Below are 22,389 nucleotides of genomic sequence, written 5' to 3' on the forward strand. Positions count from 1 at the left end.
CTAATGTTCCTGGAAAAGTTTCCAGCTGGCCCAGAGAAAAAAAGAGGTCTTTGGTGTGTGTGTGTGTGGGGGGGGGTCTGTCCTCCAGGGTTTGGGTGGGACAAAGATGTAGCCTCTCCCTGGGGCCAGGTGGGTACCTTGTAAGCTCCCTGGGCTTGAGTCACTGTGTTCCAGCACAGGGCACTGCTTTGCTGGGCCGGATGACACAGTCTACATGGCGTTTGCCAGGAGAAGGAAGTGAGGGGTGGTTACAACAGTCAACCCATCATGGCATCTCCGGCATCAGAGAACGATGCAGTGGGAGATATCTGTGCAAGGGTCTTTGAAAAGCCCATATTTAGGAAAAGGAAAGCTTTTAACCAAGGCCAAAAATAGTTAAATAGGTTTCCCAAGATTTCACGGCTAGCAAGTGACAAAGCTGGAATTAGACCCGGATTCCAGAGCCCATGGTATTAACTACAGTGTCAGGCAAATGAGTGGCAGAGGAGAGGTGACTGGGGGAGTTTTCACAGTGGGAGTGGAAACAGGTGACTAAGCCGGCAAGGTGTCCTGGAGAAGTAGGTGGGATGGGAAAATAGCGTGGGTCATAATATCCTCTAAAGATACAGCTTCACAAACTTCCACGGCAGAAAACTCCCTGCAGCTAAGCTCCTTATTTCCTTTGTTTCTTTGATCCTGTCAGAATTGCTTTCAAAAATTTCCTTGGAAAACAAAACTCCCCACATTGCATTCTTGGGCGCTGTTAAAGAAATAGCAAACCATTCATAAGCCTTGCAGCTGGTCAGAAAGCCTGGTGCCCCGGGCTGGGAGAACCCTAAGTTTCTATTTCACTGTTTGCCTTGTTCCCAGAACCTTCAGGACGGACTAATGTAACTTCAATATCGAAACGGTGCCGAGGCTAAAGCTCTGATGGAAACTCGAAATTTATCCTCCACACTGCACCAGGAGACCCGGAAGACGCAGTGCGACCGCCCCGAGTCCCAGCTCGCCCGCCCGGGGGCGCCCTCCTCTGCAGGAGCGGAGCGAGCGTGTGCGCGCCCCGGGGAAGCGCCCCGGACGCGCGGCCCGCGGAGTTGGGAGGCGGAGCCAGAGCGCCGCCGGCGGGCGGGCGGGCGGGCGGGCGGGCGGGCGGGCGGGCGGGCGGGCGGGGGAGCGAGTCTGACCAATGGGCAGGGGCGCTCGCAGGCCGCCGGGTGGGAGCAGAGATATAAGAGTGCTCTGACCAACGCGGAGCCAGCGCGCCGATCACAGCGGCGGCTGGTCCGGGCTCGCTGCCTCCCGAGACAGCCAGGGCGTGCCCGGCTACCCCGCAGGCTCCGCGCCCCGAGCCGGCGGAGACCGCACCGCGCGCCCAGCTCCGCGCCCCGAGCCGCCGGGGACCGCACCGCGCGCCCAGCCCCGCGCCCCGAGCCGCCGGGGACCACACCGCGCGCCCAGCCCCGCGCCCCGAGCCGCCGGGGACCGCACGGAGCGCGGCTCCCGCACGATGCTGCCTCGCTGGGCGCTGCTCTGCCTCCTGCACGCCGTGCGAGCCGCCGAGCGCCCCCAGGAGGCGGCCCTGGCCGCGCCCAACGCCTCGCACTTCTTCTCCTGGAACAACTACACCTTCTCCGACTGGCAGAACTTTGTGGGCAGGAGGCGCTACGGGGCCGAGTCCCAGAACCCCACGGTGAAAGCCCTGCTCATCGTGGCTTACTCCTTCATCATCGTCTTCTCGCTCTTTGGCAACGTCCTGGTCTGTCATGTCATCTTCAAGAACCAGCGAATGCACTCGGCCACCAGCCTCTTCATCGCCAACCTGGCCGTCGCCGACATCATGATCACGCTGCTCAACACTCCGTTCACTTTGGTGAGGGCTGGCCGCTGCCCCGTCTCCCCTGCCCCGTCTCCCCCTGCCCCGTCTCCCCTGCCCCGTCTCCCTCTACCTCCGTCTCCCCCTGCCCCAGCCTCCCTCTGCCCCTGCCTCCCCCTGCTCCGTCTCCCCTGCCCCAGCCTCCCTCCCCCTTGCCTCCCTCTGCCCCAGCCTCCCCCTGCTCCGTCTCCCCTGCTCCAGCCTCCCTCTGCCCCTGCTTCCCTCTGCCACTGCCTCCCTCTTCCCCGTCTCCCCTGCCCCAGCCTCCCTCTGCCCCATCTCCCCTGCCCCAGCCTCCCTCTGCCCCTGCTTCCCTCTGCCCCATCTCCCCTGCCCCAGCCTCCCCCTGTCCCATCTCCCCTGCTCCAGCCTCCCTCTGCCCCTGCCTCCTTCTGCCCCAGCCTCCCTTTGCCCCTGCCTCCCTCTGCCCCGTCTCCCCTGCCCCGGCCTCCCTCTTCCCCGTCTCCCCTGCCCCAGCCTCCCTCTGCCCCTGCCTCCTTCTGCCCCAGCCTCCCTCTGCCCCTGCCTCCCTCTGCCCCGTCTCCCCTGCCCCGGCCTCCCTCTGCCCCATCTCCCCCTGCTCCATCTCCCCCTGCCCCGTCTCCCTCTGCCCCCCTCTGCCCTGGCCTCCCTCTCCTAGCTTAACTCTCTCTGGCCCTCTCTGTCTCTCTCCCTGCCCACCCCCCCACCCCCCGCTTCTCTCCCTCCTCACTTCTCTCTGCCTCTGTCTCCTCCCTTCACAGTCTCTTCTCTCCCCTGCCTTCTCACCTTCAGCTTCTCATTTGGCAACTCCCTGCAGTTTTCCTTAGTCTTTCTCTTCTCTGTCTTTGTCTCTCCCTGCCTCTGTTTCTTTTTCTGTCTTTGGGTCTCTATCTCCTCACCTCTCATCTCTCTTTCTTCTTGTTGGTGTCTCTGTGGTTTAGGTTTTTGGTCAAACCCAACCCCCCTTCTCTCTCCTCACCTCTAAGCCAGAGCTTCGGCAGCCGAGGGCCTGGGTCAATGATTTGACAGTCTGTAGCCAGCTGTCATGAATGCCCATTTCCTGTCCAATTTCACCCAGCGTGGGCCTCCTTGATAATTGAGCAGTTAATCGAAGTCCCTGAAATGTCACCGGTGATGATTAGATCACCTCCCCACCCTCGGAAGTGCAGCCTGTTTCATACGCACCTCCTTCCCAGGGGATGCTGCTTTGTGCTACAACTGAAATATCAAACAGTTGCTAATTGTTAATGAAGGAGCATTTCCCTTAGACTGCCTACTAAAATGCCTTCTGCAGCTTGACAGTGAGGCTGTGGATGAGGTCTGTGTTGGGCAAGGACCAAGCTGGAGGTGGGCTCTGGCATTTGTCAATGTGGGGCGGGCTGGGGGCATTTGCACATGGCGGTGAACAGGCTTCCTTCTCAAGCCCTGGCCACTTCACATTAGTCACCGTTTGTGTCCATCTGTGACCTGAGAGAGTGACTCTTATGGATGATTTAGGAGGGAAGATGATGACTACACAGTCATAATGACAGTTACGCCATATGTTTCTGTAGTATATTTTTCAATTTATGGAACACCCACTATTATTTGAGTTATTACCAAAGCAGTGTCTGGGTATCCCTCTCCATCTCTGAATCTCTCTCTGTCACACACACACACACACACACACACACACACACACCAGAAATAACGGACTAGCAAAAAGAAGAGAATGAAAACCTCCAACCACCTGTGTGAACATCCTTCCAAGCTTACATTTAAAAATTATTCTCAATTGCAATCAGTGTAACCTGGCTTATTGTACCCTCAATGAATCCCCAACAATAAAAAAAAAAAAATTATTCTCATCTCTCTCTTGTCCTCACAGGAGTATTACTTAACATTTTTCGGAGGAGGGAATCAAGGCACAGAGAGTTTTGATTCCTGGTCCAGTGCCACCTGACTAGCAATTGGCAGAGCCAGGAGGAGAATTACCTCCCCTAAGTGTAATCCAGAGGTCTTTCCACTGGCAGTGGAGAGTAGTTTAGCTTCTGCTACTCCGAATTGTGGACTTTTTCCCTATCTCCCCTCAGCCTGTGTCTAACCTAGTGGTAGCACCCAGGACCCCCTGGGCACTAGACATGGACAAGAGGCTTTCAGAACTCTCCATCCTCTCTGGATGTCTTGATGCACAAGATAGAAGCATCTCTGGCTCCCTTGGCTCCTCCCTTGATTTCTTACCTGAGAATCTACAGTGGTGAGTTGGGCTGGGGCACCCGGTTGGGAACTGGAAAGCCACAGAACATGGGCTTTGTGCTGCTTCCCAGGGCCTGGGCACAAGGCTGGATCTGCAGTAGACACAGGAATGGATGGGGAGGCCATGGACCTATAGCCAGCTAAGAGCCACAGGATCTTCTGTGAGAGAGGGGATGTGAAGAGCCTAAGAACTCAGTGCCCCTCCTCCCCTCCAGGATGAGGCAAAGCAACTTGGCCCTGAACCTGACCCATGGAATGGCTCCAATCCAAACATTAGAGCTTACAAGGTGAAGCAAATAGGGAGAGGATAAAGGTTGGCAGGAGGGTCTTTCAACTGAGCAGGGTGTTCTGCCTTCAGCTGGTTGGTGACAGACTCCTTCCTCCCTGTCTTCCTTCCTCTCCACACACACTGCAGGTGGCATACAGCCCAGCTCTGATCATCAAGAGAAACGCACACAGTTACCTACAATCCCCATGGTAAATACATACACAGCATGTGGTAGAGCCTGGAGGAGGAAGCCTTTCATTCTGACCAGAGTCCCACAGGATGATCGAAGGAGACCATGACATTTTGATGTGACCTGGATAAGTAGGAGTTTCCCAGGTCGGGATGAATGCTTAGGGCAGAGGGACCAAGGAGAACAAAGGCGAGGGAGCATCAAAGTTCACAGTGTGGTGAGGGACCTTTGAGTGGCTCGGTGTAGCTGGGACCACGTAGCAGAGAAGAGATGCTTGGTGGAGGAGGGCAGTGGAGGGGCCACTTGGACCAGAAAGGAAGGCTGTGCCAGGGTGACAGGGGCTTGGGTACTCAAACACGGCATGTCCTGTGAGCCATGATGATTTTAAGCAGGAGGGTGACAATCTCATTTTGGTTAAGAAAAATGCTGTTGCAATGTGAAGGGTGAGTTATGAGGGGGAAAGCTTAGAGAGCAGGGAACATGGTTAGGAGGCTGTAATAGCCTAGGCAAGAGATGATGGGGACTCCCCCACCAAGGGCTTTGGCCTTGTGGCTGAAGAAGAAGGAATGGATTTGAAAACCATCGAGAGACAGCACTCACTGGATTTGGGAGGGAGGTGAAGAGTAGGAGTGGCTGAATATTTCTAGCTCTTTAATGTTACTGCGCTGCTCAGAATTCTCTGGCTCCACCCAAAAGCCAGTAAAGCTCCTGGGGTCTGCGTCCCAGTTTCAAGATCTGGTTAGACTCACCATGACTCTCATCACACACTCCAGCCAAATCAATCCACTCCTTATTCCCCAAGCAGGTCCTGAGATTTCTGATTGAATGTCCATAGTTTATTCTCATCCCCACACGTGCACTTCCTTCCTCCCTTCAAACGTCCCATGTGTTGCCATAATGGCAGTTTGTGAAGGGCTTGGTACACATGAGGCCCTTGCTATGTAGTAGGCACTATTGTACCTGTTTGCATGTCCTATCCATCTTATTTGATTTTTGTAACAGACGTGAAAAGGTTAGCCCTGTGTTACAGAAGAGGAGAGTGAGGCAGCGGATCTAAGTGGCTTGTCCAATGTGGCACCTTCAGGGGCCACAACTGTGCTGTCAATCACTACACTATGCTCTTTCTGTTGGGCTGCCTAGCTCTATGTCTGTCTCAGTAACCTCACTGCCTCTGCCCACTCCTCTTTGGGCCTCTATAAAGCACTGACTACGTTTTGTCTTGTATCCAAGTTATTTGAGCTCTCCCTTGTCCAGATTGGAAGCTTCTTAATTAGAATCGAAACTCAATCTCCCTCAAGCATGACACATGGATACAGGAGCTGCTCAGGAAGGAATTGAATGAGCAAATAGCCCTGGATGAAGTGGATGAGGGCTAGGCGTGTTCCTAGGGCGCTTTGCTGTTCTGGGAGTGTGCCGCCTCTCCAGGCCAAATGACAGGTTTCCATCCCAAATGATGAGTCCTAAGGCCAGTTGATCCAAGATTTGCTAGAATCGCCCACATGCTCCATCGTGACTTTTCAGATTTGTCTCCTCCACTAGACTAAACTTGTATGGGCCAAGAATGAATTGTATTGTTACACATAAAAAGAGCTACTATTTCTTTCTAATAATAGCTTTCTAACCATCTGCCAGACACTGTATTCCACCCTTTAAAGACTTTAAAAAATTTTAATCCTTACAGTAAACCTGATAAAGAGCTTTTAAAGTACCCTCCACTGTTTTTTGGCAAATGGAAAAAAAAAGGTTCAGAGAGGTCCTGTATCTCGCCCAAGGCTGCACAGCAAGAAATTATCAGAGGTGAGAAGTCCAACTCCAGAGTCCTCATCCTTCCCAAGCTCTCCTGGTACCTAATGGGGCTGGCCCAGAAGCATGATCATGGTTGATTGAATTGAGTGAATGAGAATAAATTTTGCTGGAGAAAATCATGTTTGGCCCACATTATAGATGGAAAGAAGGAAGAAGCTGGGAGAGGACTCTGAGAGGGTCTGCCCCTCAGATACCTCTGGTGGGCAGGTATCAGGGTCAAGGCCTGTCTGTCTCCTGACCTCTGTGGGCTCATCTCCAGGTCCGCTTTGTGAACAGTACATGGGTGTTTGGGAAAGGCATGTGCCACATCAGCCGCTTTGCCCAGTACTGCTCCCTGCACGTCTCAGCTCTGACACTGACGGCCATCGCAGTGGACCGCCACCAGGTAAGGGCAGCCGCCCCTAAGGCTCCGTCCTTGCCTTTCTGCTTTGCTTTTCAGGGCACGACAGGGGCTCTCAAGACACCATTGGCCCCGTTTTCAATGAATGTATTTGTCTTTTTCTTGATGAATATGATCACGTGTAACAAATTGGGACCTTTTGTCCCAATTGTTGCAGAAAGTTATTCTTAGTTTATTGGTGCAGATAAGACTCACTGCTGGTATTTTCTGTCTCAAATTAATGAGCTTGTTTTGTGGATAGAAAAGCAAACGTGAAAAATCACAGAGGAAAAGAGAGTGGCAAATAATTGCAGATCAAGGAGAAGGCTTCTAAGTGGGAAATAGTCACTGGCCCAGGATGCGGAGGAAGAAAATGAGCCAGGATGTCCAGGTGGCAGGAGCAGGCATGGGCCAGGCTGGTCCTGGATCAGGAAGGCCCTGCTTGCTGCCCTGGGCAGCTACGGTGAAGGGAGCTGAATAGGAGCTAGGAGAGGACAGCTCTATGCCAGATGCCCACACCTGCTAACTCAGTGAACCATGTTGTATGCTTAGACCTCTGCTGGATCAAGGGATGGCAGCTTAGGAAAGGCCATATGTGGCTTTGCAAGATCACGTGCCTGTGAATAAAGCTGGAATTAGGACTGAGATCTATCTGGGTCCAAACCCAAGCTTTGATCTCTAGACCCCTTGCTCTGAGAAGACTCAAAGGAACCAACGTGGCCAGTGTTGTAAGAGCCCCCAAGACAAAGAGATGAGATGTATCTGAAAAGCACAAAGATATATAACAAGGACCCAGGGATGGGAAGCATCAAAGGTGCAGATTCAAAGATACATTTCAGTATGAGGGAGGCTTTTCTCATAGAGGTGTCCAAAGCTGGATAAACTTGCCTGGGCGGTAATGGGTTTCATGTCCCAGTCATGTTATAAGCGAAGTCTAGATGACAACTTTATAGGGATGTTTTAGCGGTGATTTATACATCTGACTGATGAGGGATTAGACTAGCCAAACTTTTTGATCACTTTATCTCTGAAATGCCATAATTTTATAGGAATCAACTTTTTATTTATATTGCAGATGCTTTAGTGTAAAGTGTGGGAAGTTTACATGCAAATATTTCCTGCCTTTTCTTAACCTTCTCCCCTAACTCAATGAGAGGAGTTTTAGATTACCTTTATCTGGTCCGTGCTTAGCCTTGTTTAACACAGCTAAGTGAGAGTTGACCCCAGGGCTAGGGGTGGGTCTGAGGAGCAGTGATGGAGGTCTTGTCACGTTGCTGTGGCATATACCCAGACGTGAGGCAAAAGAGAAATCTGAATGATGCAGTTCACGGGTCACATAAGGCAGGTCCTGTTTATAAAGCCAAGCACCCCTCACACTCATTACTGAGGCCCTGAGCTGCACCACATAGGTTTCAGCCTGAGGCCTATAACACTGGCTCCGTCACAGGCGTGTGAAAGCTGGCCCCACTGGGAGTGTAGTAGCAGCTTCAAATAAATGTCAATGCAGCTTCCGTGGTAAGTGATGGGTTTCCTCTCCGGGTCTGTCAGCTCAGGCCCTCTCAGAGCCCTTCATAACCTAAGGGGTCTAAAACCTGGGAAGCTGAGCCCAGATCTGAGGGTGTGGCAGCTGACCAAGGACTTGGTCTTATGCTATGGAGCCGAGCAAGCCACCGGGACCCCTCCCTGGTGCTCTCACTGGACCCTGCCTGGTTCTGCCAGGGTATGACCAGCAGGAGACAGTTGAACTTGGGGAATCTGTGAATCCACCCCTGAAAGTGGCTGCGGGGTGGGGCCTGGCTGGAGCCCCGTCCCCAGCACCTGCCTGGTGCAGCTCAGGGCCTCAGTAATGAGTGTGAGGGGTGCTCGGCTTTATAAACAGGACCTGCCTTATGTGACCCGCGAGCTGCATTATTCAGATTTCTCATTTGCCTCAGAACTTCCTCGGCTAGTGATACAGTTTGCCTGTTTTCCAGGTAATTATGCATCCATTAAAACCCCGGATCTCAATCACAAAGGGTGTCATGTACATCACTGTCATCTGGACCATGGCTACCTTCTTTTCACTGCCACATGCGATCTGCCAGAAGTTATTTACCTTCAAGTACAGGTGAGACGATTAGGAGCTCAGCCTAGCTTGCCCCAGGCCTGGACCTGGAGCTCAACAAAGGGAAATCTGAGCCCCTGGACTAGTACCTGCCTCCCTGAGCTGTCCTTTTTCCCTTGCTCCCTTCATGTTGCCTCCCCGTGCATGCCGCAGAGCCCTGGATTTTTTCTGCTTTCTCTCTTTTTTTTTTCTTCTTAACAACTTCAATTCCTCCTTCCTCTCCAGTTGGTCTGCAGGACTAGGCAGTAGTTATCAGTTTCTGTCACCAGGGGGCGCGCACTCGCAGCCTGAGGTGCGAATCCGGGTGGCCTTGTTGAAATGAGCAAGGTGTCAATTCTCACGCGGCTGCAAACCAGGGGGGTGTGTGTCTGGGGCATGCCTGCCGCCACCTCCTCTTCAGGTTTCTTTATCATATGCTCTCACTGGAGGAGAATCTTTCTTTCAAACATTCAGTTTTGAACAATTGAAAACTAGTTCATTAAAGGTGATCTCTGACTTGACTGTAAGTTTGAAGCCAACAGGCCGGTGTCTGACTTGGCTTGACCTCAGGGGTCTCAACACTTAGCTCACTGTCTCAACATACCAAGCCGAATGCCTGAATGATCTTAGAGTGATTTTTGTCGTTTTATAGTTGTTTAGAAGCCGGTTTAGAAGCCGGGTCTCAGATAAAGGCAGGAGCCTGTGCCTGTAGCTTATTAGGGCCGTACTCCTAGGCGCAGTGGGTCAGGGAGTGGGAGAGACCAAGGAAGAGAGGCGGGGGAGCTGGGCTTTTGTGTTCCTCCATCTTCCAGTCATTGGTTCTAGACTTTCCCAGGAAAACCAGAAACTCTTGGCCACTTATGGTTGGTGGTAAATCGGTGGGAAGGGTCTTCTGTGGCCCCAGGGCAGTCCTCAGCACTTAGATAATCACAGATGCCAACCATTTCTAGCCTAATGGCAGGAACTGAAGGCTGGTGCTCTAGACGGGTAAGAGGGATCTGAGAGGACCCAGTGCATGGTCTGCGTCTACCACAGTAGCCACCCACTGTCCCCTCGCCATCCCCCAAAACAAACACTTCCACACACACTCCTGTGACAGACAGAGTAGGGTCAAGAGAAACAAGCCCTGAAGACCAATATCACCTAATGTATAAAGGCTCCTCCATGAATTCTAGAATGTTGGAATGAATTACACACCCAGACCCCCTGACGTTAAGATTCCCAATCTGCCTTCACACATGGAGGACTTTTTTTGGCTAACAAAAGCAAAGGGAGTTTTCTCTTGGTGATAGCCACCAGCACATATAATAGGAACAAGAAACCACAATGGCTGTCAGAGAGGGGAAGAGGGCCAGGCGACATTCCACAGAAAATAAATACTTGTTGTATGAGTGGTTGCAGCTATGTAAGTTGAGCCTTTAACACCTTTACCACTCATATTCTTCAGACCCATCGTTTCCGTTCTTTCTCCCATAGTTCCCCTTTGGAATGAATAAGGTGGTACAATAGAGAATGCCAAGATCTTCTTAACAATGAGTTAGTTTCAGACTAAGAATACCAGGGTTTCTTTTCTTTTCTTTTTTTTTTTTTTTTGCTGCATCATGGGGTAGTTTTATTTTTAACTTTTTTTTTTATTAAATCATAGCTGTGTACATTAATGCCATCATGGGGCACACTGGTTTTATAGACCATTTGACATATTTTCATCACACTGGTTAACATAGCCTTCCTGGCATTTTCTTAGTTATTATGCTAAGACATTTATATTCTACATTTAGTAAGTTTCACATGTACCCTTGTAAGATGCACCACAGGTGAAATCCCACCAATCACCCTCCCTCCACCCGCCTCCCCCCTCCCTCCTCTTCCTCTTCCCCTTCCTCCTATTCTTAGGTTATAACTGGGTTATAGCTTTCATGTGAAAGCCATACATTAGTTTCATGGTAGGGCTGAGTACATTGGATACTTTTTCTTCCATTCTTGAGATACTTTACTAAGAAGAGTATGTTCCACTCCATCCATGTAAACCTGAAAGAGGTAAAATCTCCATCTTTCTTTAAGGCTGCATAATATTCCATGGTGTACATATACCACAATTTATTAATCCATTCGTGGGTCGATGGGCACTTGGGCTTCTTCCATGACTTAGCAATTATGAATTGGGCTGCAATAAACATTCTGGTACAAATATCTTTGTTATAATGTGATTTTTGGTCTTCTGGGTATATACCTAGAATACCAGGGTTTCATTCATTTATTCAACAAATATTTATTGGGTCTCTGCTATGGGCCAGGAATAATACAAGATTAAGAGAGATTCAGCTACATTTCTTACCCACATGGAGTACACAGTCTAGTGGGAGAACTAGAAATGTAGTGAGATAATTAGGCTACAGCATTGAAAGTGCTATTTTAGATGGCTATGCCAGGAGCCTAGACAAGGGCAAGGTCAGTGCACCCAGGACCCCTGAAACCTTTGCACATTGATATCTCCTGTCACCTTCTCTTGTCCCTCCCTCCCTTCCTCCTGCCCCCAGTGAGGACACTGTACGCTCCCTCTGCTTGCCCGACTTCCCTGAGCCAGCTGACCTCTTCTGGAAGTACCTGGACTTGGCCACCTTCATCCTGCTTTACATCCTGCCTCTGCTCATCATCTCTGTGGCCTATGCCCGGGTGGCCAAGAAGCTGTGGCTGTGCAACACGATTGGTGACGTGACGACGGAGCAGTACCTTGCCCTGCGGCGCAAAAAGAAGAAGACCATCAAGATGCTGATGCTGGTGGTGGTCCTCTTTGCCCTCTGCTGGTTCCCCCTCAACTGCTATGTCCTCCTCCTGTCTAGCAAGGTCATCCGCACCAACAATGCCCTCTACTTTGCCTTCCACTGGTTTGCCATGAGCAGCACCTGCTACAACCCCTTCATCTACTGCTGGCTGAACGAGAACTTCAGGGTCGAGCTAAAGGTGTTACTGAGCATGTGCCAAAGGCCGCCCAAGCCTCAGGAGGACAGGCCGCCCTCTCCAGTCCCTTCCTTCAGGGTGGCTTGGACAGAGAAGAGCAATGGCCAGAAGGCTCCACTTTTATCCAATAACCTCCTGCCCTCCTCCCAACCCCAGTCTAGGAAGACAGACCTATCGTCTGTAGAACCCATTGTGGCAATGAGTTAGAGGAGGCTGGGAAGCTGCAGCGGGATGAGTCTGTCTCCAGCTGAACCTGGGAAAGAGCCCGTCTTCTCACACACGATCTCCACAGTGCTGGAAGCTGTAGGATTCTGGAGCTTCTAGGAAACTCTGCCCAGCCTCCTGGACCCATGTAATGTGAAAACTAAAAAGCAGCCCCCAACTAGACATGAGTTTATAACCTCCCATCTAAGAAATGCTGTGAGGCACAGCACCCTGGGTCCCTGAGGGAGAGAACCGGGGACAGCTTTGGACCAGATGATGACGGCTCAGCCAGGTGACTGCCCCCTCTGTTAGGCAGCTGCTGCCTTGTAGCTCTTCCCGCCACCGAACGTCCCTAAAGGAAGCCTGAGTCATGCTTTGGGTACTGCTGGCCCAGGTGCACAGAGCTCTGGTCCAAACAGGTTCATTGACCAGTGAAAGGTTAGCAAGCCAGAGCTGGCATGAAGTTTTTCATGCCTCTCCTTCTAGAGTCTTCGGATCATGATGAATTACAAATCTTCAGTGGCCTAGCCCTAGACAGATAAGAAAGGACCAATTTGGATTCCTTAAAGCAAAGAGAAATTATTATTGCCACTTGGAAAAATTCAGAAAAGAAAAAAGTAAAAATTACTCTCTTTTCCCATTCGATGGTGATAACTTCCATTAACATGCTGTGAATTTGTTTGGAAAGCTCTCCCGTGTGTGTGCGGGGACGTGTGCGGGCAAACTTTCTTTCCTTCTGATTTACATTTTCCATTTAGATCATAATGATCATCAGGGGCACAGCGGAGTACTTCTGAGACCGCTCCCAGGAGTAGTGTCCACTGGCAGAGTTGAGAGGAGGTGGGAAACTGTCACTAAGGTGAAAACTGTCACCACACTGACAGAACTGGCCCCACCTCACAGCCACTGGTGGGAGGGCCTGGCTGAGGTGCCTTCTCAGCCATCATGACGAGCCAGGGAACAAAACTCACCTAGGAGGCGTAATTCCTTCTCTCTTGCAATCACTCAAACACGAGAGGTGGGGAAACACTGTTCTTTGTTTACAGGAGATGAGCGAGAAGGCTTTCTAGAAATAGTTGTGCTTAGAGGCCTCCTTCTCCCAAGCTGTCTAGACTGTTTCTCTGTGCTGTCTCAATGAGGTTTTTTTCACACCAGTTCCCGAAAGAAGACTCCCCGTCCACATCTAGCGGTTCAGGTGTCGCCTGCACAAGCCTATGCAATCCTTGAGGGACTTTATTCCTGCAGGGCCCAGCTTGCTAGAGAAATCTCATTCCAGAGATGGATTATTTTCATCACCTTCCATCTTGTCCCGTGTGACTCACTGTGTCACACAGACAATTGCTGCTGTCACACTGGCTTTAGGTTTCCTTCTAGCCCCAGATAGATTCTGAAAGCAAAGCATGGCTGTGGAGCTGAATAAGAAACTGAAGTTTGTGGGAGAAGGAATCTAAGATTCACTTAAGATCTCCTGACTGTTAATTAACATTGAACTTAGTTCCATATTCTGCTTCCCTATAATAAACCAGGGAAGTTTGTATAGGAAGCTGTTTTTTTTCAAGATGCAAAATTTTAAAAACTTACCTACTGAATAGTGGGTAAAAAAGTGACTTTCATTGAACAGAGAGCATCTTCTAAGCTCGTGGAAATTCCCAAGTGGGTTTTTCAGGCCAAATGGCTTATGTGCCTGTACTTAGTATCTCTGTGGTGTCAAGAAGTAGCTAATGCTGTCAGAGCAATTCTGTGAACCAGCGTGAGAACGGGCAGCAAGCATGCAGGAAGCCTCCCCTGCTCTGGGATGCAAGGGGAAAGTGTTACTGTTCTCTGAGGATGTCTAGAAATATAGATGCTCCTTGACTTAACATCTCGGTAACCCCCCTGTAAGTTGAAAATATTGTAGGTCAAAATGCATTTAATACATCTAACCTACTAAACCTTGTAGCATAGCCTAGCCTACCTTGAACATGCTCAGAACACTTTAACATTTGCCTATGGTAGGACAAAGTTGCCTAACGCAAGCCTATTTTATAATGAGTATCTCCTGTAACTTATTGAGTACTGTACTGAAAGTGAAAAATCGAATGGTTGTATAGGTTCTCAAAGTATAGTTTCTACTAAATTCATATCACTTTTACACTGGCATAATATCCTATAAGCATAAATCAAACCATTGTTCATTGATGATTGTAGGTATTGCCAAGTACCAGAAAAACCCTCTGGGGGGGCACCCATCAATGGCCCATCAAGTCTGTCCCCTTCCTCCCAGCTCCTGTGTGCCTCAGAGCAAAAAGTGATTTGTGTCTGTGAATATTAATTAAATATGAGTTTTTAAAATGGACAAAACTTGAGTTTTTTCAATGTGCTGTAACGAGTTCTTTATTGTGAACTGCTTCAGTCTCAATAAAATTATTTTGGGTGTGTGGATTGTGCCTCTTGGACTGGTAATTATATAACAGTTAATAACCTTTAAGATGGGGGCCAGCCCAGATTAGATGAGGGGACCATGAAGATCACCTACCAACCCCCATCCTCCAGAGGAGGAAACCTGGGCCCTGGGGCAATAAGAACCCGGCGAGGAACCTCCGCCTTTTCATCTAGAGTTTCGTCCATTGAGTCAGCTGACAGGTTCCCTCTCTCACGGTTATAAATCTGTGTTTTATGGGTTTTTTTGGGAGTGGGGGGGACAGAATATCATTCTGTCATCCAGGTAGAGGCATCACCATGACTCAGTGCAACCTCAAACTCTTTGGTTCACTTGATCTTCCTGGCTAAGCCTCCCAAGTAGTTGGAACTACAGGTGTGTACCATCAAGTCTGGCTATTTTTTAAAATTTTTAATAGAGATGGGGTCGCTTACTCGGGTCATCTCGAACTCCTGAGCTCAAGCCGTCCTCCCGCCTTGGCCTCCCAGAGTGCTAGCCTTACAGGTGTGAGGCACTGCACCGGCTGGTGCTTCATCTTCTAACCCTGGGGACTCCATCTGTTCCTCAGTGTTTCAGTAGGAGGCAGAGCTGCCCCATGAGCCTTGGAAGCAATTCTCCCATGTGGCAGTGTGTGAGGGGCTCTGCATTTCTGTGTTGATTATGATTTCTGACCCCACTGGACCTGGGGTCCACTGTCCTACCAGGTAAGCTGGATGGGAGCCTTCATTGCATACATAATGAACTGGTTCCATCCAGAGCCCAGAAAATCACTTTTAAACAATTTCACAGAAGATTGTAAATAGGGGTAGTTTGCTAAGCCTGGAAGAAAATTTGAAAGAAAAATGAACAGCATAGGAGAAGAGGGGACTGAGATTTGTTGACAGTCTGTGTAAGGTACCAGGGTAAATGCTCTGAGCTCGTGGTCTCATTGGCATCACAGCATCCTCCAAGGTGGGCCTTGCTACTCCCATATTGCAGATGAGGAAACTGAGGCTCAGAAAACTTGGGTAACATGCTAAAGATCATACAGCAAAATTAGAAAAGCTGTTCTCTTGACAATTAGGTTTTGAGGTATGTAAAACGGAATCTTATTTTAATTTAGTATTCTCCAAATTTCCTTGATTATGAGGTATATTTTTGGGCAACACCTGTTAACTATCCTAAACACCAGCACTGAGTTACATACTTTGTAAAATGCTTGACTAGATGAACTCAAGGTCCGTTGCAGCTCAGTAGTCACTGTGTAGGCAGGATCTCATGGCCTACTGGTGAGCTCAATTCTGGTGACAATCATCTTCCCCAAAAGCTTCCACGTGACTCCTAAGTTGCTGAGACCTGCTTGAATGGCCTTGCAGGTGGCCAAGGCACACAGCTGTCCCACGGCCAGCCAGGGCCCCCAGTCCTCATGCAGCACAGGCAGAACACAGCTGAACCCTCACTGTTCTCGAGCTGGCTGTTGTGTTCTTCCAGGGCATCTATGGTTTTGGGAAGCCTTCTGGGGTACCTGAGGCTGGTAAGGAATCTGAGAAGATGGGGGAGCAGCCACTTGGAAAACTCACCTGTCTTAGAGTGTGGTCTGAAGATGGTGGGCGAATGGGACCCTCCCCCTACCCCAGTGCTATGGAACTATTAGATTTTGCTTCAGCACCTCTGGGCCTCCCCCCGACCCCCACCCCAGTTCTCTTTCAAGGAGTAGTTAGGGAAGAAAAAAATAAAATACATGTAATGAGGGATGCATTTTGAAAAAAAGAAAAACAGCAGTAGTATTGAATGTGAGTAGACCCTGGGGCTCTGTCTCCTTTAGGAGGTTTGGTAATGTCTCTTCCAGAAAATAAGCTATTTGCTACTTCATGGGGACAAAGTGCTTGATTTTAACAGCCCCTTCTCTATTCTAGCTTCTAACCCATCTGAGACTCTATCTTAAAACTGGTCATGAATTTAAGAGGCTCAGCTTAAATAGGAGAAAGGCAAAGGAATCATGAAAGCAGGATTCAGGATATTGGTGACTTCAGAAGGGGGAGAGTGAAGGGGACGAGGTTAGATAGAGATAATCGTCCAGCTTCTTGATTTTGTTTGGGGCAGTGGGTTTATGGGTGCTCACTACATTATTAAAAGTAACGAATCGAACAACTAACCAGATAACTAGAAAAAAGTCATATGCGAGCCAACATTATATAAAGAGTGATCCCAAGGATTATGATTAAACCAAGTAAACCAATGGCAATGGAAGCCTAAAGGTCCAGGGCTTCACATTTCCTCCCTGTCTCCTTCCAATCAAGTGACATCTGTGTCTGTATTAAAAGATGTAAATAGAGTCCATTGCCAGGACCATCAGGATATGATGATTTACATTTCCTTTTCCGAACAGTCTTGTTTTTCTGGAATTAAAAACATTCCTCTTGGGCGGCGCCTGTGGCTCAGTCGGTAAGGCGCCGGCCCCATATGCCGAGGGTGGCTGGTTCAAACCCGGCCCCGGCTGAACTGCAACCAAAAAATAGCCGGGCATTGTGGCGGGCGCCTGTAGTCCCAGCTACTCGGGAGGCTGAGGCAAGAGAATCGCTTAAGCCCAGGAGTTGGAGGTTGCTGTGAGCTGTGTGAGGCCACGGCACTCTACCGAGGGCCATAAAGTGGCCCTACAAAAAAAAAAAAAAATAAAACAAAAAAGCATTCCTCTTTGCTTCTTTGCTTACTTTTCTACATCACTAATTCTTCCTCCATTCTTCAAAATAGTTAAAACCCCTTTGTGACATGGTCACACATGTGAAAGTGTCCCAGCAGCCAGCTCCAACTTCCCACGCCCCCGGCCCAGCTCCAGACCCGAGCTGCTCTGTGCTATGTGTGCTCTCTCCAGCAGCACAACGCCTGTTCGCCCAGGACTGTTCCTAGATCCCGGCCTTCCTCTTTGTTTACTCCCTTATTTTGGAAGACTACATCTTCCAGCAGTTTCCCAAGACAAGGTATGTGGGAGCTCACTTACTCGGAGAACTTGTATGTCTGAAATGTCCTTACATTAAATTTATACCAAATTAACCGTTATTAGAATACTAGGTTGGAAAGCACTTTTCATAGCCTTTTGAAGACATTTGTATTATAGTTTATATTGCTGCCGTAATCACCATCATAGTGGCTCAATCAACACAAACTTACTATCTTAACAGTTCTGCAGGTAGATCAGAAGCCTGGCACAGGAGTCCTGGAGCTAAAATCAAGGTGTCAGCAGGGCTGTATTCCCTCCTGTTAGGTCTAGGTGGGTCCATTTCCGTTCCTTTTTCATCTCCTGAAGGCCACCCATATCCGTGACCTTGGCCCCTTCCTCTGGCTCAAGGCAGCCACCCTCATCTTTCCAGGCTGCTGCTTTAGTCGCGTCTCACTCTGATTCTCTCCTTCTCCACTTTTCAGGACCTCTGTGATTACATCGGCCCCGCCTGGGTAATCTAGGTCACATTATCTTAGAGTCAGCTGGTTAGCAACCCCAAATCCATCTGCAAGTTAATTCTCCTTTGCCTGAACATACTCACAGGTTCCAGGGGTTGGGATGTGACCATCTCTGAGGGGCCATTAATGCTGCCAACCGACCTTGTACCTTCTACTTATCAGAGCTTCGCTGAGAAACTGGATGCTTTTCTGATTCCTAGTCCAATGCATGTCACCTGAAACCCACTGTCTTAGGCAGAGGCCAAGCAGGTGAGTGGAATGGGCTTTAGTTGGAATCCCATCTCCACACCTTCCAAGCATTGAAGTTGGCGCCAGCCCCTGCGATTCCTCCAAGGATGTGATTGACACTGCTTTTGGTTTACTTCAGGAGGAGAATTTCAGGGGCTTCCTCTTGACGCTACTGTAACTGTTCTCAAGTGCAGATTCAGCCAGTGGTTAGTATTCCCTCTCTACACTTAGAAAGTCAGGGACTAACCACAGAATAGATTCAATCCCCGCGCACCTCTCACCCCCGCTCCCGAGGGGGGCGAGTAGGACACAGGCCAAGCCGTTTGTCATTTGATCTGCACAGTCCCCAGGGTTCCTAGGAACTTAACATGGTGAGTGCTTGGCCACTGCGTGGACAAGCACATGGGGCCTCAGGCTGGACGTGCTGTACCCTCATCGCCTTCAAACCCTGCAAAATAGGACAACTCATTCCAGATTCCCAGTTCCCTGAAAGTCTGTAATAAATTCTTTATTAATCAGCGTTCTTTGTTGTGGAAACCAGAAGCCATTCTAGTAAATTTATACCTGAAAGCAATTTATTACTGGGCATCAGAGAGATTCCAAGATTTTCAGGAGCACCAGGGAACGGAAAGAGGTTTGGATGTTTTATGAACAGAAGCCAAAAGAAATGCCTCGTTATCCAATGGGACTGTGTGAGAGGAGAATCCATGCCTGCAGACGGCCGTCCATCCACACGGAGGACAGAAGAATCTCTGCTCCAGCTGCCACCAGGGGACCAAATGCCTCCAACTCAGCGCTCACTGGAAGAGCGCACGACCTTCACACAGCCTGCTTCACAAGCTAATGTCTTTCCAGTCCCTGTGAGTGTGCCTTTGCCAGAACCTGGGTCACAAGCAGATCTCTAACTGAAAAGGGGCCTGGCTCATCTTTCTGTCCTTCTCCTCCTCTCCCCACTTCTTCTTCCTTTTTTTTTTTTTGCCATTCCAGCCTCTGTAATGTAAAATAGCAATTGGAATAGATATCAAAGGAACCAGTCTGATCTGTTATAGCAAAGATTCACAGGAATTAATAGCTCTCAGTCTTTGAAAGTCTAAAAATTACTTTATTATTCCCTCACTCTGGAATAATAGTTTACCTGTGCAGAGAAGAGCAGCTTGACTATTATTTTCCCTTAACACCTCGAGAAGAATCTTATTCTATTGTTCCTGGCATCATTGTTAGTGGTAAGGAGTCTGCTGTTCGAATATCTTCTTTTGTAGGTACCTTTTAGATTTGATTTAATTTTTTATTTCCCAGCTTTATTAAGGTATAATTGACAAACAAAAATCATATGTATTTATGGTGTACATTGTGGTGTTTTGAGACACACACACACACTGTTAAATGATTAAACCAAGCTCATCAGCCTGCCCATCACCTCATATACTTACTATTTTATTTGTGGGGAGAAAATTTAAGATCTCCTATCATTTTCAAGTATATAATACATTATTATTAACTATAGTCACCATGCTGTGACACCATAATTTATTCATCCCATCTGTCTAACAGGAGCTTTGTACCCTTTCACTAACATCGTGTACCCCAGATCTAATTTTTCCTATTATAAACATCTCATATTGGTATAGTATATTTGTTGTGATTCATAAAGCAGCAAAATATTACCAACTAAAGTTCATACTTTCTTCAAATTCCCTTAGTTTTTACCTAAGGTCTTTTCTACATTTCAGGATCTCATACAGGACACCCCACGTCACTTGAGTGGCCAGGTCTCCTTCAAGCGGTTGACTGTGAAGGTTTCTCACGCGCTCCTCTTTGATGACCTCCACGGTTTTTTGAAGGTATTTTGAAGGCCATGTTTTGACTGGGATTTTTGTGGTGTGTTCCTTGTGACTACATAGGGTTTTGGATAAAAAGACCACACAAGCAAAGTGCTGTTCTCATCACATCGTATCAAAACATGAATGTTAAACTTAACCGCCTGGTTGAGGTACTGTTTCCCAGGTTTTTCCACTGTAAAGTTACTACCCTTGCCTCTGACCCACTTTTCATACTACATTCTTTGGAAAGAAGTTACTACACACAATCCATTCTTTATTTCTTTTTCTTTTTTTTGAGACAGAGTCTCATTCCATTGCCCAGGCAGGAGTGCCATGGCATCATCATAGCTCACAGCAACCTCAGACTCCTGGGTTCAAGCAATCCTCTTGCCTCAGCCTCCCGAGGAGCTGGGACTACATGCACCCATCACAATGCCCACAATGCCCTAGTTTTTCTATTTTTAGTAGAGACGGGGTCTCACTCTTGCTCAGGCTGATTTTGAACTCCTGAGCTCAAGGGATCTGCCTGCCTCAGCCTCCCAGAGTGCTAGGATGACCGGCCTGAACCACCGCACCTGGCTGCTCACAATCCATTCTTAAGAAATGAAGTTATACTTCACTTTCTTGAATGAAGTAGCTACATGAATTATTTGGAATTCCATCACACAGAACATTTGTCTCCCCTCCCATTTATTTATTTATATCAGCATGGACTCATGGATATTTGCTTTATTCTAGGGTTATAATCCAATACATGCACTACTATACTTATTTGCTAGCTGTGTTCTGGGTTTGGCCTTACAGACCCCTTTTAGCTGGCTCCTGTTTCTGTTTGACATGCTCCCCTGAATGCAGGTTTTGCTAATTTTTTGGGGGCTTTTTAGTACTGCCTTGCTTTCTGGAGCTACAAGATGCTTTAGGCTTATGTGGTACGTTTTCTGCCATTGTCCTACAATCAGCTATTTCCCAAAGAAGGCTCGTTCTTTTTGTTGGAAAATGATTTTAGAAATCAAGATCTGAATGCAAAGTGTGCCTGTTGCTACGTGGGTGTCATTACTATTAGGACCTCTCAGATGGCAAAACAAGGTCCGATAATTAAGTTCACAAACTCATCCTAGAAAAACTGGTATGTACCTCATTGTTGAACATCTCTATGGTCACCTTTAAAGTCCTTCCCTTGGGAAGCTGTGCACTGACACCGGTGCCTAGTCTACCCTTCAAAGCAATTTTGGAACTCTTTCTGGAATAGTTGTGAGAGCTGTCATCATGTTACCCTTGATGTCCTGAATGTCATCAAAATGTCTTCCTTTCAATATTCCCTTTATCTTTGAGTAAATAAAAATATCCTTGAGGGCTAAGTCAGATGAGGCTGGAGGGTGTTCCAATACAGTTATTTGTTTACTGGATAAAAGCTCCCTTATAAACAGTGCTGGGTGAGCTGGTTCATCGTTACGATACAAGAGCCACAATTTCTCAGACCAAGATTTTCAGTTAAGATTTTCCTGTTTCCCTATCGATGCTTACTTGGACTTCTATATTTCTCACAGTTAGCCAGTCAATGATTTTGACCCACAGTTGGACAAATTTTTGCAATGTTTTTGTAATTCTGCTCCTTACTGGCCACCCTGACCTCTCTTCATCAGTGCTACTGTCTCTCCCCTCAGAAAAAATGTTTTAATCCCTTTGTACACTGCTGTTTTCTTCATGGCATTATCCTCAGAAACTTGGACTAACATGTCTCTGATTTCATTTCCACTCTTTCCAAGTTTAATAAGAAATTTAAAGTGTGTTCATTGCTCTAATTCAAACTCCAACATTCCCATGATGGCACACAAAAACATGCAACGACAATAAAGAACACCACTCAGCACGATACCCTACATCAACAGGAACACAGCTGTGAAAGACTGATATGCCAAGGTTATGAAACTTTACCAAGTTGTTTGTACAGTGCTACCAACATAAGCACATGTTGGCAAGTTCAAGAACTTAATTGTCAAACTCGTATAGCGTATGCTAACTTGTATATATATGCATATCTAAAATATTTATATATGTAATTGTCTATATCTATACTAAGATAAACATGAGCTCATCGTAATATCTTCAACTTTAATCCATTGCCAGGTGGATCATTGTAGCTTCTTCCCCTTGCTTTTCTCTAAGCTCCCACCATGGTGGCACCTACCATCTGCTACCCACTAACTTAATTGTTCAGTTCCAATGTATGTGTATAGCAATATCAGAATTGTTAACTCATACTCTGTGGGAAAAACACCTTTATTAAATGGAGTACTGTGTTTATGTACAGTCTCCTTTGGTCTTACAGACTCCTTTCATTTCTAAGGTCATTTTGGAAAGTTACAAATTTCCAAATTCAGCACCTTTATCCTCCACTGTCTTCAGGAAGATTGTTTTAAACATTTGTAATACAGTTAGATTCCTTTGTTCTATCTGCATCTATCCTAGCATCTATCTAGGGACCTCCTGACATCCTAAAATGACTTTTGTAATCTAATAAAATAATTGA

General features: G+C 48.0%; 1 protein-coding gene across 1 annotated transcript; it reads left to right on the forward strand.

Annotated features, from left to right (window-relative positions):
- Positions 1-1,378: 1,378 nt before the first annotated feature.
- On the forward strand, positions 1,379-13,709 carry GPR83 (G protein-coupled receptor 83). Its single transcript, XM_053562812.1, has 4 exons — positions 1,379-1,849; positions 6,593-6,718; positions 8,686-8,819; positions 11,333-13,709. Exons 1-4 carry the CDS (start codon positions 1,487-1,489, stop codon positions 11,958-11,960), a joined length of 1,251 nt encoding a protein of 416 aa, XP_053418787.1. The 5' UTR covers positions 1,379-1,486; the 3' UTR covers positions 11,961-13,709.
- The last annotated feature ends 8,680 nt before the right edge of the window (positions 13,710-22,389 follow it).

Source organism: Nycticebus coucang, chromosome 14, assembly GCF_027406575.1.
Source record: "Nycticebus coucang isolate mNycCou1 chromosome 14, mNycCou1.pri, whole genome shotgun sequence".
Lineage (NCBI taxonomy): Eukaryota > Metazoa > Chordata > Mammalia > Primates > Lorisidae > Nycticebus > Nycticebus coucang.

Bases quoted from the DNA above. Each gene is read 5' to 3' on its own strand.
- GPR83 (XM_053562812.1), top strand. From the start codon at position 1,487: ATGCTGCCTCGCTGGGCGCTGCTCTGCCTCCTGCACGCCGTGCGAGCC. The intron at 1,850-6,592 runs GTGAGGGCTGGC...GCTCATCTCCAG, and splicing joins TCAACACTCCGTTCACTTTG to GTCCGCTTTGTGAACAGTAC. The intron at 6,719-8,685 runs GTAAGGGCAGCC...CCTGTTTTCCAG, and splicing joins TCGCAGTGGACCGCCACCAG to GTAATTATGCATCCATTAAA.